The 16,787-nt window shown below is 37.2% G+C and overlaps 1 protein-coding gene across 1 annotated transcript; it reads left to right on the plus strand.

Moving 5' to 3' along the window:
- Positions 1 to 5,219: 5,219 nt before the first annotated feature.
- Positions 5,220 to 9,797, plus strand: LOC148829368 (uncharacterized). Its single transcript, XM_088924082.1, has 6 exons — positions 5,220 to 5,448; positions 5,915 to 5,971; positions 6,484 to 6,633; positions 7,647 to 7,691; positions 8,211 to 8,288; positions 8,630 to 9,797. The coding sequence occupies exons 1-6, from the start codon at positions 5,272 to 5,274 to the stop codon at positions 8,726 to 8,728; spliced, it is 606 nt and encodes a 201-aa protein (XP_088780208.1). The 5' UTR covers positions 5,220 to 5,271; the 3' UTR covers positions 8,729 to 9,797.
- The last annotated feature ends 6,990 nt before the right edge of the window (positions 9,798 to 16,787 follow it).

The following is a 16,787-nucleotide window of genomic DNA, read 5'->3' on the forward strand; positions in this document are numbered from 1 at the left end:
TAACTCACCAGGGTGTGTTCATTATCACAATTGTGACCGGTCTTGTGTGCAGACCCACGGCCTTTTCACACACTGCAATACTTCCAAATAATCTTTTCATAGTATTTTACAGAATGTTAGGTCTTCTATTTTGCTTTCCATTGTTTATAGTACTTCAACCTAAAGTTATTTAAACCCTTAGATGAGTGCTTATGACCACATTAAAATGTTTTCGTCAGCACTCGTCCTGAAAGTGTCTTCGTTAACAAGTGGATGAGGAGCTGTTAATAGACACTGTGCATACCTATGCTGGTTTTTAAGTTTTGTTTTATTTTTGCATGAAAGGAACTAGTGCTTAAGTATCAGATGACTTTACGATGACATTACTTAGCTTTTTTTTTAGCTCTGCAGTGGGACATAAACAAAATCCTAAAAAATGTCAAAGTTGTTCAGTCTGTGAAATTAACTGTACAGTTAAGGGGCTGAATACTGAAAATTACCATTAAATAAAAATAACTATATAATTAAAAATGTCGCTGTTATTGTTGTATTACCCTGTCACTGGGCAAGAAATGACAAGGACATTTTTTTACGGCGCTACCAGGTGGTGTACTCGGGTACTGCGAGAACACAAAAAGGAAATCCTCTTGACCTACATTAATGGGATATCTAGCTTATGTATTTTCTTATCAATGGACTGAAAATCATTGAGAACCAGACTATGCTGTGTATTGGTTTTCTACCCAAGTGTTTTACAGATATTTTAATATACTGTATACAAAATAATTTCCATTGAAACATTTCGAAACAAGTCTCACTTTCTGAAAACATTTGCATCACATACTGTATACTGTATGTAAACTCCCTGAGAAGGGAAGGGGGGTTAAAATGTGTTCTCCATGTGTTTCTCTAAGCAGCATAGCAACGTCAGATGTTATCGGTAATACTTCTTTTCTTTAATATTCCTCCCTGTAGTGCTCCTGTTATACAAGTTGTTATTTATGTACTCTTGAAGATGAAGATCAACAACAGGTTTTTATTAAAAACTTCCTGGGTGCCTTATGAATCTCTACTTGTTTAATTTGGTGTGTATGAAGATATCTTACATGTTTAATTATTCATATGCTTTTTGTGGTCCAGTGGACATGGGGATAGCCTTGTGATTAAAAAGTGAAGTGATCACAAAATATAAATCCAGCCTCTGTGTTCCTCCATCAGATACTGTATGTTTTTATTATACTTAACATAATGAGAAATCAGGTCTTTACTGATTTTACTATAGGCTTTTTACTATAAACAGTTTTTACTATAGGCTTTTAATAAACCTTTAACCTCAACCACTTTCAGTGTGTGAAGATGAATATCTTCTCTTACTGAAGCCGGAAAGGCTAAACATTCAAAATAATTGAAGCTAATCAAAACAAACAAATACCTCATGCATGATTTCTCCATGAAAATTGTTTACAGTCATTTGTGAAGTCATGTTCAAGCTGGAATCAATTGACAATTTCACTTTCAACTTTTATTGTTTACAATAAACCTGTTTTGTAAAAACAAATTACAAGTTAGAGGGCTTGATGTTATTGTCTGTTTTTTTCCCATTCTTTTCTACTCTAGTTGTATCTTATGAATGTATTAATTTAAAATGGCTTCCATTATTTTCTATGAATTAACACATTATTCTATGATGGTATAATGTGTAGAAACCAAGAGATTCAAACCTGAAGTGTCCGTTCGTCAAGCCAAGCTTCATTGTATGCATACAAGGAACAACACATTTGAGGCTTATCGTTGTATTGCTCAAAGGAGATATGGCTCTACACAGCTTATACTGTATATACTTTTCTCTGCATCCTCCCCCTGCTGTCTTTGAGGTAGCTTTCTCAGGAAACTCCAGGACCCAGGAAGCACTCAAAACATTCTTTTCTTATCAGGGAGTTTAGTATAAACATTCAGTCCCCATCAGGAGATAAGTACAGAAGATAGAAGATCAGTACAGGGAGGGAGAAGCATCTGTGTTAAACGAAGCATGTGACTTCAGAAGGAGTTCACAGCTCCTACCACTATATGGGTACGGAGTAACATACAGATTCTGCTAGCAGACTCCATCAAATGTAAATGTGTAGCTATTTTTGTTGTCATTTTTATTACTTAACATGCAAAACATCAGAAACTTAGCAGTTGAGTGGATTTTTGTTTGGTAATATAAACTGGTAATCAGTTCAGTCCAGTTTATTGTCATAAGTGCAATGAAATGCGTATTTGCATGTACCTGTATGCTCCAAAGATATTAAGGAAACACCAAAAACAAACACAGAACACCAGCAGCAGCAACGACGAGTTAAATAACATACATCTTAGAAAAAAAAAACACATGAGTGTGAGCCAGTGGTAGGGGTAGAGTTCAGTATTCTGACAGCTTGTGGGAAGAAACTGTCTCTGAACCTGGACGTGCATGTCTTTATCCTCCTATAACACTTACCAGAGGGAAGGGGGGAGAAAAATGAGAAACCAGGATGACTGGTATCCTTAGCGATACTTCCAGCCTTCCTGAGAAAGCGAAGACTGAAATAGAGGGGAGCTGTACTCCGATGATGGACTGGGTTGACCTGATCACCCCCTGTAAGGCCTTCCAGTCAGACAACAAGCTGCTGCCAAACCCCACCGTAATACCAACATGTGATTACATTCTCAATAGCGCAGTTGTAAAATGTGGTAAGGACAGTTGAAGATAGACCAAACTTTTTCAACTGTCTGAGGAAGTAAAGGTGCTGTTGTTCCTTCTTTGTAGCTGTAGTTACATGTTGGGACCACGTTAAATCATTAGCGATTAAGGTACCCAGGAACTTGAAGCTGCTAACCATCTCAACAGCCACCCCATTGATGTGAATAGGGGTGTGGTGCCCACCCTGCTTTCTAAAATCAATGACCAGCTCCTTGGTTTTGCTGACATTGAGGGAGGTATTATTGTGAAGACACCACTCCACCAGACACCAGTTCCTGACCTCATCCCTGTAGGCTGTGTCATCATTAGCAGTGATTGGGTCAATCATGGGAGTGTAATCAGCATTTGTGGATGGAATTGGAGCTGTGTCTGGCCACACAATCGTGGGTGAACAAGGAGAACAGCAGGGGGCTAAGCACACAGCCCTGAGGGGCACCTATATTCACCTATACTGATGGTCAGTGTGGAAGAAAGTTTTCCATCTACCCTCACAGTCTGTGGTCTGCCAGTCAGGAAATCCATAATCCACCTGCATAGAGAGGCGTTGATGCCCAGGTCATTAAACTTCCTGACTATTGTGTTAAATGTGGAGCTGTAATAAAAAAATAGCGTTCTGGCGCACATGTCTTTATCATCCAAATGAGCCAGGGCCGTGTGAAGAGCCAGGGAAATAGCATCGTCAGTGGACCTGTTGCGCCAGTATGCAAACTGCAGGGGGTCTAAGCACTCAGACTCAGGACTTCTTGCACAGTTCAAGCCTTGGAGGAAGAAGAGGAAGACGCGTGATGGGAATGATCCTTCTTCTCTTCTTCTTGTGTCTCTTATTCTTCCTCCTTTTGTCCCATTTTCTCTCTTTTTTGTATCTCGTCCTCCCTGTACTGTGGTCCATTCCTATGAAGCCTGGCACAACGACCTCCCTAGAAATGGCCAGTATTATTGAATTTTTCTTTTTAATTCTGGCGGTCCTAATAATGGACTCTGAAGTTAATTAACTAGGGCATATCATTATGTCCCCCCTTAGTCTTAATCTGTGTTTACTTATAGTATCTCTTAGCCATTCACAGGTAGGCCAACACCTAAAAAAATACCCTTTATTTGAAGCCTTTCTATGTTTGATAGCAAAACATCATCGCCCCAGGCATAACAATACACTGGTACTCATGATGCAACCCATTCATTATGTAGTGCACAAGAGAGCAGAAGTAGTAAGCTGTACATGTAGCTACTTCATGCACATGATGCAATGCATTTGGGGCTGGGCTTGTTATATTACTCTTTTAACAAGGAAATTCCTTAGACGAGCCGGTTCTCTGCTACAGACTAGAACTACAGGTTGAGCAGGTAACCAAAAATATGATGACATCTATTTCCCTGCCTTATCTTTGTGAATAGCTGCAGGTGAAAAAGCTTAATTTCAACCAACTTTTTCAAAATGCCTGGCACACAGACTGCAAAGCAGCCCGGTGAGAAGCTGTTGGAAACCTGCTTGCAGCCTCTCATAACATGAAACATTAAATGTTTAATGTACAAACATGAAACATTACTAATATGGTTAAAACGACACAAGGTTTCCTGGAGCTCTATTAGAAGCAGACTTTGAACGTAAAGAACATGAATGAATATAACAAATATAAACATGCATCTCTTTTTCAATTAACACATTTCACCTATAGCACAAATGTCCATTTATATTATTACAAGATTTTATGTACAATGTTATTCACTATAGTTATTTTTCCCGGAATCTTACAAAAATGCTCAGTCGTCCATATCTGTAATATGGTAAACTGGGTTTTATGTCCAGGAAATTGTACGTGCGGTAAAGGTAATTCATACATCCCCTATATTTTAAATACACTTCCATGAGAATAAATTTGATATTTTCTGTTACAATGTTTTTTTTTAAACATTTTTTCTATTACAATGGGGACTATAAGTTTCAACCATGTTTTAAGTGAACCTGTAGTAAAGAAAATGCTTCAGTCTGGAACAGTTTGTGGAAAATATATCACATTTAGCCCCAACACATCTATAACTAAGTCTAGCAAAGCCTAGCATGAGTAGGAAGAACACTGATCATGAGCATCTCATTTAATAGGCAGTTTCCTTTACGCCTAAAGACAGTGTAAGATGCCCTAAATTGGTGCATCTCTTCTATTATTAGAATCTAGGACATGACCACCAAGCCCATTAAAATGCTATGACCTAAATAAGATGCTCTATAACATTTCTAAACAAAAACAAGTAAAGTCACCACAAAGTCAAATGCAAATTTGCAAATTTTTCAAATGGAAATATCTTGAAATTTGGATATATTTCCAGCAATAGAAACAAAACCGAAATCGCATAAAGGGTCCGGTTCCATTTTTTCAAGTTTTGCAAAGGGAGGTTGTGGGGCCACGTTTATTACTCTGTTTCCACTATGGCACACTTCTCTGAGGAAAGAAAAGAGGAAGGTCCAAGTGACATCACAAGGAAACACCTGTATAAAAAGCCAGCTTCTAATTCAATGACAGGAGTGGATTATTTTCAGTGCTTGGCAAAAGAAGATAAAGACAGCAACCGAAATGAATCGATTCCTTCAACTTCAGATCCTTGAGCTTGTGTTGCTGGTACAGTGTCAGGTGTTTGCTGCATTGATCAAGCCAGGTGGATGTCCACGCGCACAAAAAGTACTAAACATGTACTGCTCGGATAAAAGGAGGACTTTGGATCGCTTAACTGCAGACATTGCAAACGGCATAGTAAGTACTTTCTGTTCAGTAATGTTAATAATTACACTGCTCTCCTTGCCTTCTCCTTTAGTAACGACTAGCCACGTCTCTGCCAAGATTAAATTGTATTTACTTTCGGTAATCCTGTACAAGCAATTCTTTCATTCTTTGTGGACAGAGAAAGGAAAGGAAACTGAAGCCTATTCATTTTTTATGCAAATCTACGTTGCCAGGGGTTTACATGTACTGCAGAAGCTGTACTGATTTTTCAAGTGCATATGCTCGGATGGCCAAAATCAGTTTTAGTGGTTTCTGTGGACACAATATAGTGTGCCGTGCCAATAGTGTCTGAAAACACAGACTGACAGATTACAAAATACCAAATAATCTAGGATATCTTGTTAATGTTCTTCATTTTACTGATCAATCATTGCACCAATGCTGGTGTCATTAATACAAATTTCTCAATGTTAATATGTTTCTATTTTATTTTAAGGAAACATCCCACGATGAAAGCATTCTTCTTCCCCATGGAATATTTGACAGAGTCAGAGTAAGTTTGTGCATACTTGAAAGACAAAGTATTGTATACTGTGGTTCACATCACTGCTTGAGTATAAGCAAGCAATGCACAGTGAGACACCATGGCATTCTCATAGTGACAGCATCTGTAGCAAAGCCAACAGATAGGTAAGACCACTGTGGTTCAGTGAACCAAGGGTCTGTTGGCCAGCCCTGACAAACATCAGCCTTTGACATGAGGTTTCGGTTCAACATGGTTCAACATGGTGCATGAGTCACAGTCTTGTGTTCGTCAAACAGTACTGCTCATCTGCTCCTGGGCATGGAGGACCACTGTGTCTTTGGCTTACAGTCCACCCTCCAATCTTTATGACTTAATTTAACTCCACTGTTCTCTTTAAGCACTGGTCTCTGTTAGCACGGTTACCAATATCTATTGTTAATACAATACAGAGTTGAAGTCAGCATTCTGCTTTGAAATAAGCAAAACCGGAGACATTGAAACATTCTAAAAGCACTGTTTTCTTTTTTTTGTCTTCATAGGGGACAAGATGGCACGGTTGCATTTTGAAGGAAATAATTTTGTTTTACACAGGGGTATTGAAAAACTACAAAGGCCACAAAACATTCACTGACACAGTTCAAGAAGACGTAATGCACACCATTTATTCACTGCAGCAATGTTTTGAAGTGGTAAGTTTGTAGACCTTCAGGAATTCTGCATGTTTAACAGATTGGAATGGCCAACTTGGTATTGAAGCAACATCAAAATCCGCTATTAGCCTTCTGTGTTGCAGTACTGTATGTGATTTTGAGATATTACTTGCTCATTTCAATACAAACAATACCCATTACTTTGAGTCTCCTTCAAATAAAAAAAAATCAATTTTGTTTGCATGAGCAATCTTCTAATACTCCATCCATCCTTTATTAGAAAGCTACCTACAGTATTCATGATTAGGGTCGCGGCAACTTAGAGCCTATCTGAGAAGCATAGCACTGGACTGCAACCTGGATGGAACTCCTGTCCATCTTGGACATTGTCAGCTTAACAGTTTCATCAACCAATCAGTATAATATAAACATTCACACTGGAAGTGAAACGTCTGCTACTACAACATGAAAACATGTTGATAAATGGTATCAATTTTCAAAGAAAAACGTCTGAAATACTGACTGGGGAAACGACCCTCTATTGTATAAAGACGGATAAGGCAGGTAGAAAAAGAAAAGAAAATGAATACAGTAAGAACACACAAATTTACTGCACTTTACTGTAGCAGAACACCTTGAGATTCTAAGGTAAAATACTACATTATCACAACATTTCATTATAAACAAAAATACATAATAATGTAATATAAAGTTATATTACCATAGGAGAACACATTATACCATATTATTTTAATATCATACACTGTTTTTCATAGTTTCTTAACATTTGTTTCAAACTAACTTGAGAGAGTATATTCAGAATACTGCAAAAATGCAATGTCTGGCACCATAAAGTTAATCTAATAAAGCAAGTGTAGCTGGATAGCTACCAGCTGTTAGATGAGCTTTGAGCGGGTTCTTAAATTGTTACTATTAAACATTGAAGTGCATTTGATACCAAGAAAATTGTTATTGTGATTTACAACAAAAAAGGCATTACTGAAACCATTAGTTTTTGTTTAAAATACATTTTCCTGTGTGTTCCTTATAAGGAGAAGATCCCCTGTGAAAATCTAAAGAAGATGCCAGTAAATGAGGTAAATGGATGAGACTGCTAGAAAATGATAGCTTCTAGACAGTGGCTCAGTGACTATTGTTAATGGAACTAAGAGACCTGAGAAGCCAATGTTCTGAATTGGGTTTCCCAATAACAAAGGTGGAAAATTATATTCAATGATTTTAAAACTGAAATGGAAATGTATACAACAGAACATTACGAATTACAGTAGATTAACATGATTTATTATGTTCATGATCTAAGCAGACATCATTTTATAACGTCTTGCTAACATTAAGTCCAGTATATTAAACTTCTGGTTTAAAAATACCAAAAGCAGTAAATATTTTTTAAATATTTTAATGCGATTATAAAATATGTCTTCTGACTTGTGTCTGTAATAAAGGTGTATTCTATGTTTATCTTAATAAACATAGTGTTAAATATTTCAGAGTCTGCTTTAATAATCATTAGTCATGTTTGATAATAATTAAATAATAATACATTTAGATTGCTTTGAGATCAACGATTTTTAACAAACCACTGCATTGTTTTGCAGACTCGCTGTGTGAACACATTGACGCCACGTGAAGTGACAAAACTTCAGATTCAGAAGCTTCAGCGTGCTAGACATCAGGTAAACCATACTGATATTCAAATTAAATGCTCATTGTCTAAATGATTGGAAAAATCTTAAAATATTAATTTTATAGGTAAACTTAAAAATCGTTGTAGTGCCCCATTCTTTCATACAATCAAACTGTTTATCAATGCAAGGAATGAATATTATAAACGTGCAGAGACATTAAAAACATCACACATTGGTTCGTAAATGAATATTCTTTTGCCATATTTTCTCAGTTACAGATTTATAAGTGGGCACTCCAATACAGTGCTAAAATATACTCGTCACACCAAAGGACACATCGTGACATAAATGATCTTAATTTAATGTCATTTTCCTTTTCTATCCTATAGAAGAATGATGTGAAGATCCAAGAAAAGGCCATTGTCGAACTTCAGGGGCTTTCTTGTTACTTCAGTGACAGGTCACACATGGAATTTTGCTTCACTTAATTGTGAACAAACATTGGCAAACAGATGAACAAAATGACAGTGAAAAATCTCAACCTGTTACCAAGTAGGAATGTGTATTGAAGCTCTGCAGTGGAACACATAACATATTCTTATAATATATATACTTATTCAAATAATATCTATGAAAACTTATGAAAAATACTCCATGGATAATACTTAATAGTACTTGGAGTAATGAGAGTTGGACAAATATTTGATCAGATTCTGAGATTTGTATTGTGGTTGCAAACAGCTTTCGGCTGCCAGAGCTGACAGTGACCAGCAAAAAGGTTTTCTCTGTAAGAAATCCCGTAATCTGCAGTAAAGACTTGTGTTTTTTCTGCTTTGCATCTCTTGCCTTTGGAACGTGTTTGCAAAGGCTTACAGAAGTATTTGAGAAAATGTGAATTCTTCATTTTTGGAGTTCACGGTGATATTTCTGTTCCTTTTTAGCAGAATATGATTCAGTGTTTGTAACAATAAGCTATGTGTATCAATTTAACTTATTATGCTATGTCTTAACTAGTTTATGTGTCCTTGTCTAGAAAAATATAGTATGTAGATTTTAACATTCAATTGTAATAAAAAAAACATTAATCCTCTTGAAAAGTGAGACAAAAGACAGTATTACTGTACATGCTTGTAAAACAACAGAAACAAGTTTGTACTGGTTACATTATTTTGTATTTTCTAATATGCTCTTTAATAATGTTCAGCATGAACTAAGCAGTAAGAGTCACAATGTGATTATGTTGCAAAACTAATTGTAAAGTAGCTTTACTTCAAAATAGGCAAATGAAAGAAATAATTTTGATGCTGTATCTTACAAAGAAGCACGCTTGTAATTGCTTGTAGTAGCTAATGTACAGTACTTTCAATGAAAGTTAGGCTCTCAGTTTTTTCTTTGTATTCAATTTCCCAATGTAACGAATCAAACGCAAAACATTTTTAATGCAAAGTTTGAATTGCAAGCTATTTATTTTGAGAAACTCAGGAATGTTAACTTTATCAGCCACGCTTGAAATTTTGTTACAATGCAAGTGAAAGATTAAAGCTAACTAAAATCAAAGAAGTTAATGTGTGTTGTTTTCTGTAGGGGGCGCAATTCAGGTCTTTTCTACATATTAGTTCTTTTTAATTTAATGTACTGTCAAACTTCATGAATAACATAAACAGCTATATCCATTGAATACTGGAAATGGTACATTTTTCATAAAAAGTTTCAATCAAAGAATGTAGCTTCAATACAACCCACTGAAGGTCATTAAAGGTACATGCCAATTTAGGTTCAGCAGCCTAAGACAAACTCCTAGTATTTCAGTGGCTGAGGCATCTGAGAGGTAGATCTGGCCTTGGCCTGCCTGAGAAGGACGAGGCTACTGGAACCTCCACCCACGAAGACTAGATGAAATGAGTCAGACGGCCGCTTGGTAGCTGGGGAGACTGGGGGACGAGGTCTGTGAAGGGGGGGCTTGTGAGCTGTATGTGTGTGCAGGTAGGTCAACGGGTCTATTCTTGTTCTGTCTTCCCAACCAGTGTTCCAAACCTTGTTTAGTAGTTAATTCCTAACAAGTAACAGCTATTTTTCACTACATGTACCTCATGTAAATATCCCCTTAAAGTTTTAAATAATTTCCTGCCCCCAGTGTAGACTACAGAAAATTCAGAGCAGCCCTACTGTTAGGAATGATATCATGACAGATTCTTCGCCAAAATCCAGCAGGTGATAGAGGGCTATTTTAATGTAACTTAGAGTTGCCAAATACAATATTGTCACATTTTATTGTGTTTCAATATGGAATCATGGTGCATTTAACCTGGAAGTTTTGACATACTGACAGAAAACACTCTGTAACGTCAAAGTAAAAACAAAGTTCTACAGATCCTAGTGAATTATTTACAAAGACAAATTGGCCACCCGTAAATCTTCACGAATAAGTTTCTATCAGCTTTACACATTTAGACATTACAATTTGAGCCCTTTCTTGTTTGCAAAATTGCTCAAACTCTCTCAGGTTGGAGCGGAACTGTTGGTCAAATCTTGCCACAGATTCTTGATTGAATTGAGGTCCAGGCTTTCACTGAGCCACTCCAGAACATTGACTTTCCAGTGACCACTCCAGTGAGGCTTTGGCTGTATGTCTTGGCTCATTGTACGACCTGGAAGATGAATCTCCTCCCACGTCCCATGTCTCTTGCACACTGCAGCAGTTTTTCCTTCAGGATTTCCCTGTACAATGCTGCATCCAGTTTTCCTTCGGTCTTCATACGTCTTCCAGGATCTGATGCAGTGAAGCCTCCCCATAGCCACCACCATGCTTCACAGCAGGGATGATGTTCTCAGAGTGATGTTCACTGTTATGCTTGCACCAAACATAGTATTGTACTTACTGTTGAAGCCAAGGTCAATTTTGGTCTCGTCAGACCACAGAATCTCCTTCCACTTGGTCTCAGAGTCTAGAAAAGTGTAGTTGAGATTTGGTGTGAGTTTTTTTATCACTCTCCCAAGAAGCCCAAATCTGTGAGGCACTCAGACATTTGCCTGATGCACAGTTTCTCCCTGTTCGTTGTTACAGGTCTCTTGGTGGCCTCCCTCCCCTCCATCCAACAAATTTTGTGACTTCTAAAGATATCTGGTTGCACTAAAGCATATTTAGGCGTGTCATAGTAAAGGGAGTGACAAGTTATGCAATCACCTATTTTCGGTTTTATATTTATAATTTATTTATGAGGATCTGTAGACTTTTGTTTTTACTGTGGCATTATTGAGGGTTGGTGTCAATCAAGGGCAAAGAAATCCCAGATAAATACGTTGTGATTCTATATGGTGACACAGTAAAATGTGAAAAAGCCCAAGGAAGTGAAAACTCTAGATAAACACTAGAGTAGTGTTTTTCACTTTTTAACTCCCAAATTCCACATCACCAGTTGATAAAAGAATTCAGTGCTGAAAAAGGCATGCTTGTCTTATGAAAAGCACACCATTACTTTGCAAGACAACAGCATCCCTAACAGATGTAAGCCACTGAATGGAGGACAGATAATGGTGCCAGTTCACAGCTACCCTCTTTGTGAGTCTGTGTTTAGGCTGATTAAAGACCCAATTTAGATTTTAGCCTGCAATGTCTCAAGTACAAGGTACAGCATGTAATCAAAGTACAGGCTGTCATTACTTGCAATTAGTATATGGTGAAATTTAGAGTATGAACTTCCACTTGCTATTACTGAACATATATGATACCCTTCACCAAAGATCTCCCATGATCCTGGAGATCCCTTATCCAGCAAGTTAAATAAAAAAATCCAGGCCATTAAATAAAAAATCTAAAGACTTGGAACAATTAACTTTTATCAGTTTCCTTTTGAATTAAATGTGTCAGAGACTGTTTGGAACAAAGTCCGAAGGTTCTTCAGACTTTGAGAACTGGAGGTCACTTAATTGACCAGCTTCCAAGCGCTCCTAATCTTTAAAAAAGTGATTCGGGACAAAATATAAGACTTAATGGTCTGGAGATCCTGCAGAACTAGGGTTGGAGACCCCTGCACTATACCCTGCACCTCCTAAACACAGGGTCCCCAACTCTGGTCCTGGTGAGCCCCAAAGCACTATGTTTTAGAAGTCACCCTAAATCACCCGTTGAGTGATTAGGAGTATAGCAATTAATCCAAGCCATTTGTTCAATTAAGGGCCTTTAAATGTAGTACTATATTCAGTTTAAGCCAAGATGGATCATGTATATAGTATGAAAAAAGCTGGCCTAAAGGGATATGTGCCAAAAAACAATACAACATTTATAAAGTTACTGTACATATCAAATAATATGCACAAAACATTAATACTTAGAGCCTCAACATTAAGTCTTCCACATCTGATATCCGTAAATACTGTAGTTGTTCCGCCTGACTTACTGTATACAACAAAGAAGCTGCGGAAGAAGGAAGAAGTTTCATTTACTGGTAAACATTGAAGGCATGCCAACTCTGAAACGGATTATCTACAGTACCCTAAGACACTCTTTGTTCATAGCAACCTAACTTGCTAAACACATTATACAGCAATGTAAACATTAATCTGCCCCCCCATTCCACCGTTTACCGTGTGATTAGGGAAATCCTGTCACCAAACTCACATCACATTTGACAGATATATCTTAACAATTAAATGCTAAACTGTATAATGAACAAAAAACCAGAAAGGGACAAGCACAGTAAATAGCACTATTAAAACATCATAGGAATATAAGGTACTTCTTATTGTGTGCTTAATAACAGTGTGGGTCACTTAAAAAAAAAGATAAAATATTGTCAATATTTTAACATCTAAGCTTATTTTTCTAATTCCAGGACACAAGCTGGCATGTATTTGAAAGATTTGGGCAATACTGTGATCTACTGTATGAAATGTTACACAATTAAAGGTATGAGAACCAAACACTGGCTGGTTTTTCAGCTCATTGATTTCTTATTACCTGTACTGCGTCAATGTGCACACTCCAAGGACAAGAAGTGCTTTTAAATCCCGATGGATGGAAACTGCTACAACAAACAGCCAGGAATTACAATAACAACTATAACTGCATTCATGAAACCGCAAGAACAAATATTGGATTAAATTAACCTGAACATTTTACCTCCCAATCAGAAAGACTTCATTGGACGTTTGAGGTCCTTTTATTATTGCTTTTAATACAGACAATTTTTCGCGCTGCCTCTCCATTGCAACATGATTTCTAAATATGTAATGTGAAGATTTTTTGGCAACCCACCTAAACTATTCTGAAGACAGTTTTTCTATCAGAATTCCAAATTAAAGAAATACATTCCCTGTATTTGAAGTATCCACATATATTCTTTTAAAGGTCATTTGAAAATGGCTTTATTTGCTAAAACATTTGATTTAGAGAAGCTTTTCTATGGTTTTCAGAAATACAGTGTATGTATTGTGTTGAATTGTATTGTCTAGATGTGCACTGTGATTGCTGCAGTATTTGAAACAATGTCAATTTCAGTAGCTCAGTCACATTCTAATTACAACAAGAAGGAAGGAAAAATATTCTTAGTGTTTGACGTTAATTCAAACGAAGAGCCAGAAATACAAGATCTTGGAAAGGGGCAAGACCAGCAAACCAGATAAAAATACACTTGACACAAAATTGATATGCAGCCTCCTGTAAACCTTGTAATAGAGGTGCATCCACATCCAGTTCATTGGATAGATTGAAAACCATCTGTAAGAGGAGGGGAAGCTTGGTTTTTATATCCTCCTTTGTGAATGAATAAAACGCCATCTGTTCTTTCAATTTATGCATGTATAATTATTTTATTTTGGCTTTCTAAATGAAAGCCTAAACTAGGAGTGAACAAGTAATAATACATATTTCCTATCTGAACGTGTCTGGCACATTCTTGGAGGGAGACACAAACCTACAGTAGTTGGGGTTCTCAAGCCCATTTCCTGGTGCTTCACAAACCTACTGTATTTGTTTTAGCAGAGCTTTCAGTTACATAGCTAATCTGTTAGCTAATTTTAGGTCTCTGAAACATTTTGGAGGCTGTTTTTTCACTACTGCATTTAATAGATAACATAAAATCTGCAAACAGGAAAGAAGAAGATCAACGTTGGTTAAATTAAGGATTCAATTAAGTAACGAGTCCAGCTGGAACTAAAACCAGCAGGACTCTGGACCTAGGAAGGGGAATCTCTGTTCTAGCTCACTTCTTTTTAGGTTTCAACTAAAGGTTTAATTATGTTTATTGTTGTCAGAAACATTTTTGCTAGCCTGGTAAAGGACTTTGGGTTCTTGTTTACTGCTCTGACTGTCATGAACAAATAGACTTTCGCTTCTTTCAGTTTTCAGCATGTGCATTGTTGCTTTTATTTCCTGTCATCTACTGCTCCTTCCTCGTTCCTTTCACCCTTTAATAAAGTCTGTCCTCTTAGACTATCTGCATTTTTCTCATTTTTCTGCTCTTATAAGAAAAAAAAAAACAACTGTCAGATCCTGCATTGTTCCTGGAACTTACAGTCCTGGGAAAAAATGCCAAGCACGTGTTCACACTTGGACAGCCATTTTTGGTTGATTAAATCAAACCCACAATTCTAAGCCTGCATGGTACCGGAGCTGTCTAGAGTCACCATCCACAACCTTGTTGGGTTATTTGCTCCAGATGCTCATAGCTTTTTGTGCCTCTTCAGTTTTAAAATGCATCAACTATTAATTTTTCAGATGCAGCACTGAATCCTCTCGTCTTCACTATACGTTTCTATTATAAAAATATTCATCTTTCCAAAGAAAAAAAAGCTGTTTTCCTCATCATTTACAGTACATTATAAAATATAGTACTAATGCAAATTAATAATTAATTGCCTTGCAAACAAATTCACGATCTGACAACCCCAAGGTTTTAGATGCATAAGAAATACAAAGTTACCCATAGTCTAAGATGAATCGAACATAAAATTTTTACTGTTTCGTTGTGAAGTACTGGTGTTTATGCCTGAAACCATGTAAAGTGCATGTGATTTGTTAGATTAATAGTGCAGCTTAGTCCATTCTAATAAACAGTTATTGTAATGAGAAAATGTAAAATGTTTAGTTTGAGAAACAGGACATTCTAACTCCAATGTGGATAGTAACCCATCTTCTGTGACAACATACTGAACTCTGCTGTTTAAGATGGAAGAAATGTATGTTTTGGTTCTTCCTGTCAGCCTGACAGTACACATTTTTTGTTCCAAAGTCAACCTAATGTAAGACCTAGAGGGAAATACATCAGATTGATAGTTCATGATGGAAAGCATTTCTGTTATAATTATGCTTTTATTAATTTCAAAAATGGCAATTAGGTGTTACTTGGTTGAACTTATCAAATGTCTGACACAAATGCCTGATTATCTTTCATCAGAAAGCTTTTGCAGATACAGGTAAGGATGCTGGGTAACATACTAAAAAATAATTCAGGTATAACCTGTCGTAAAAGGAATACTGTAGGTTTCAGAACCACCTTAGATGGTGTTTTTTTGCTTTAAGTGTATTTGTTTTCTGTAATTTTGATTTCCAGTGGGATGCATTGAGAGTGTGACAAATGCCTTACTTAATTGACTCCTCTAGAGTAGTCAGCCAGCCTATTTAATTCCATGTAATTGCATTTGTGGCTTCAGTTACATTGTATCTGTGCAATGGAATCAGTCGCACTGTATTAGAAGTCTAAGAAACCCGACTGACACCAAAAGATGAAGGTCTCGAAGCTGGCGCAGCTTATTTAGGACAGGAAAGAAAATGAGGTTGAAAGCCTTCCCTTAACAGCAAAACCGAAACATAAAACATCTTGACACAATTAATCGTTTTAGTGCAAAATCAATCGAGAACTAATTAACCGAAAGAGGGAGCTACTGTATAGGCAGCCAAAAACAGTTGAATTACTAAACCAAAGCAAAAACAACTCAAATAATATTGAAAATAAAATTGATATGTTAATGAAAGGGTTTGGTGGTCCAGTGATTAGACCCGGGGTGCTATCTCTGTGGAGTCTGTACAGTACGTTTGCACGGGTTTCTTCTGGGTGGTCCTGTTTCCTCCCAGAGTCCAAAACCATTCTGTTGGTTAATTGGCTTCTGGGAAAACAGGCCCTGGTGGGAGTGTGTGTGTTTGTGTCTGTGTGTGCCTTGTGAGGGACTGGTGTCCCATCCAGGGCGTATCCTGCCTTGCAGTACCCACTGCTTGCTGTAGCTCCAGTTCCCCCACCATCTTTACATTAATTCATCTCCCGTTTGAAAGGATTTGGGGGGACGCTTTTAAATAACATCCCGTAGTCTTCTTGTTTTCCAGTTCATAACATGTCTTCTTCTCCCCTTTTTCGTCAGACCATTGCGATGCAGTCTGTAATTTTATTCCGTTATGGGACCGGTTGCTCCAGCTCTTATTGTGGTAGGATTCCTGCTCCACGGTGCTGTATGTATTTCACAAGGCCTGTAGAGTCTCAATGGCCAGTATCAGTCCCTCTGAAGGGAGGGGAGCACACTGAATATTGCTGTGTCAGGGCAGTTAACCCACAGAGC

The sequence above is a fragment of the Atractosteus spatula genome, chromosome 8 (assembly GCF_055471065.1).
Source record: "Atractosteus spatula isolate fAtrSpa1 chromosome 8, fAtrSpa1.hap1, whole genome shotgun sequence".
NCBI classification, from domain to species: domain Eukaryota; kingdom Metazoa; phylum Chordata; class Actinopteri; order Semionotiformes; family Lepisosteidae; genus Atractosteus; species Atractosteus spatula.

Bases quoted from the DNA above. Each gene is read 5' to 3' on its own strand.
- LOC148829368 (XM_088924082.1), top strand. From the start codon at position 5,272: ATGAATCGATTCCTTCAACTTCAGATCCTTGAGCTTGTGTTGCTGGTA. The intron at 5,449-5,914 runs GTAAGTACTTTC...TTTTATTTTAAG, and splicing joins CAGACATTGCAAACGGCATA to GAAACATCCCACGATGAAAG. The intron at 8,289-8,629 runs GTAAACCATACT...TCTATCCTATAG, and splicing joins TTCAGCGTGCTAGACATCAG to AAGAATGATGTGAAGATCCA.